General features: G+C 42.2%; 1 protein-coding gene across 1 annotated transcript; it reads right to left on the minus strand.

The window, feature by feature from the left end:
• Window positions 1-459: 459 nt before the first annotated feature.
• On the minus strand, window positions 460-1,554 carry LOC107791715 (uncharacterized). Its single transcript, XM_016613834.1, has one exon. The coding sequence runs from the start codon at window positions 1,552-1,554 to the stop codon at window positions 460-462; it is 1,095 nt and encodes a 364-aa protein (XP_016469320.1).
• Window positions 1,555-2,074: the final 520 nt, after the last annotated feature.

Raw genomic sequence — 2,074 nt, forward strand, 5'->3', positions numbered from 1 at the left:
TTTGAGACAAGCATAGGAAGATGCCTCATCACATGGGTATTTCATCATTCTTTTCATTTGAACAAGCACTTTTTCATTTCCTACTCGTAGCATGAGTTTCCTCTCATATATATCAAGAATAGCCCGGCCAGTGCAAAGGAATGGTCTTCCTAGGATTAGAGGTACCTCCTTATTTACTTCCATATCTACCACAATGAAGTCTACTGGTAAAATAAATTTGTCTACCCTTACCAGAATGTCCTCAATTATGCCCTCCGGTATAATCGAGGTCTGATTAGCCAGTTGCAAGGATACTGGCACAAATTTGATCACTCCTAGCTCTCCTTCCAATTTCTTGAACATCGATACTGGAATTAAGTTATGGATGCACCTGAATCGCACAAGGCTTTGTCTAACCTTTCGCTACCCAATGAGCAGGGTATAGTGAAACTGTCAGGATCCCCACACTTCTTAGGAATTTTATTTTGTAGAGGCATTGCAGTGGGCATTGAGTTTGACCACTTTCGTTTCCTCGAGCTTCCTTTTGCTTGAGAGGATTCCCTTCAGGAATTTTGCATAAGCAGGCAACTGTGTGAGCACCTCCATGAACGGGATGTTCACATACAACTGTTTCAGCATCTCCAAGAATTTCCCGAAGTATTTGTCTAATTTCTCCCTCTTTATCTTTTGAGGAAAGGGTAACAATGGCATGTTCTTTCTTTCCTCAACTGTGTTTTTCACCTTCTTCTTGTCAATATCCTTGATGCTAACATTCTCTTTGGGCAAAGATTCACCGATTTTCTGTTCTTCAGCTATCTTGGTTGAGTTGATCTCCTTCTCATCCCTTGGTTTTGACTTTGGCTCTACTAATGTTTTCCCACTCCTGAGAGACATAACTTTGATTGTCTCTTTTGGATTCTTTTCAGTGTCTGCCGGCAAAGTCCCCGACACCCTTTCTGACAACAATATTGCAAGCTGCATCATTTGTCTCTCTAGATTCTGGATGGTTGTGCCTTTCTCCCTGATAGCGGTCCCTTGAGTCTCAAGTTGCTCATCAGATTTATTTATAAATGCTTTTATTAGATCTTCTAAACATGAGTTGTTGGAATGTGGAGGTTGGTATGGTTGCCTTTGTTGAGTTTGGAAACCAGACGGTCCTTGCACTGGTGCTATGGGATTTTGCTGCTGCCATGAGTTCAAACTACCAGTTGAAGAACTCCATGAGATCCCTCGATATATCTGTCCCATAGAATTGAAATTTCCACCTCTTTGGTAGTTGCATTTCTTAAAGTTCCCCACAATGTTGACTTCTTCAACTGTAGCTTGACACTCATGTGTCGGGTGTCCCAATCCACAGATGTCACATCCAACTTGTGGTTGATTTTGCACCTGAGCTATCGTCAGTTGCTTGATGTCCTTAGCCATAGTTGCAATTTGGGCCTGTATTGCTACCGATGATTCTACTTGTTGCACCCCTGCTGATCTTCTTCGGTCCCCTTGATCAGTGGACCATTGTTCTACATCTTCAGATAGTTCATTCAGAAGAGTGACAATCTCTTCAGGAGTTTTCTTCATCAGAGGACCTGCAACCGCACTATTCAGCAATCTCCTTGATGACGGGTTTAAACCGTCCCAGAAGTCATGGAGTTACATCCATTGCTCCATTCCGTTATGAGGGCACCTTCGCAATAGCTCCTAAAATCTTTCCCATGCCTCGAACACTGTCTCCTCTTCACCTTGGCTGAAGTTATGAATCACTTTCCTCATTCGTCCAGTCTTAGCGGTAGAGAAATATTTTTCTAAGAACTTGATAGTCATTTCCCCCCATGTACGGATTGACTCTGTGGGAAGACTTCTCAACCACTACTTTGCATCATCCTTAAGAGATAACGGGAACTCTTTGAGGTAGATAGCATCATGTGATGCTCCATTGTAACGGAATGTGTTCATAATTTTGTCGAAGTCTATCAGATGGTTGTTGGGATCTTCGTTGGGTTTCCCTCTCAATATGCAATTATTCTGAATGGTCTGGATGACTCCCTGTTTGATTTCAAAATTATTGGCATCAATGGGTGGGGGTTTTACACTAGACTAT

The sequence above is a fragment of the Nicotiana tabacum genome, chromosome 21 (assembly GCF_000715075.1).
Source record: "Nicotiana tabacum cultivar K326 chromosome 21, ASM71507v2, whole genome shotgun sequence".
In the NCBI taxonomy this organism is placed as follows: Eukaryota; Viridiplantae; Streptophyta; class Magnoliopsida; order Solanales; family Solanaceae; genus Nicotiana; species Nicotiana tabacum.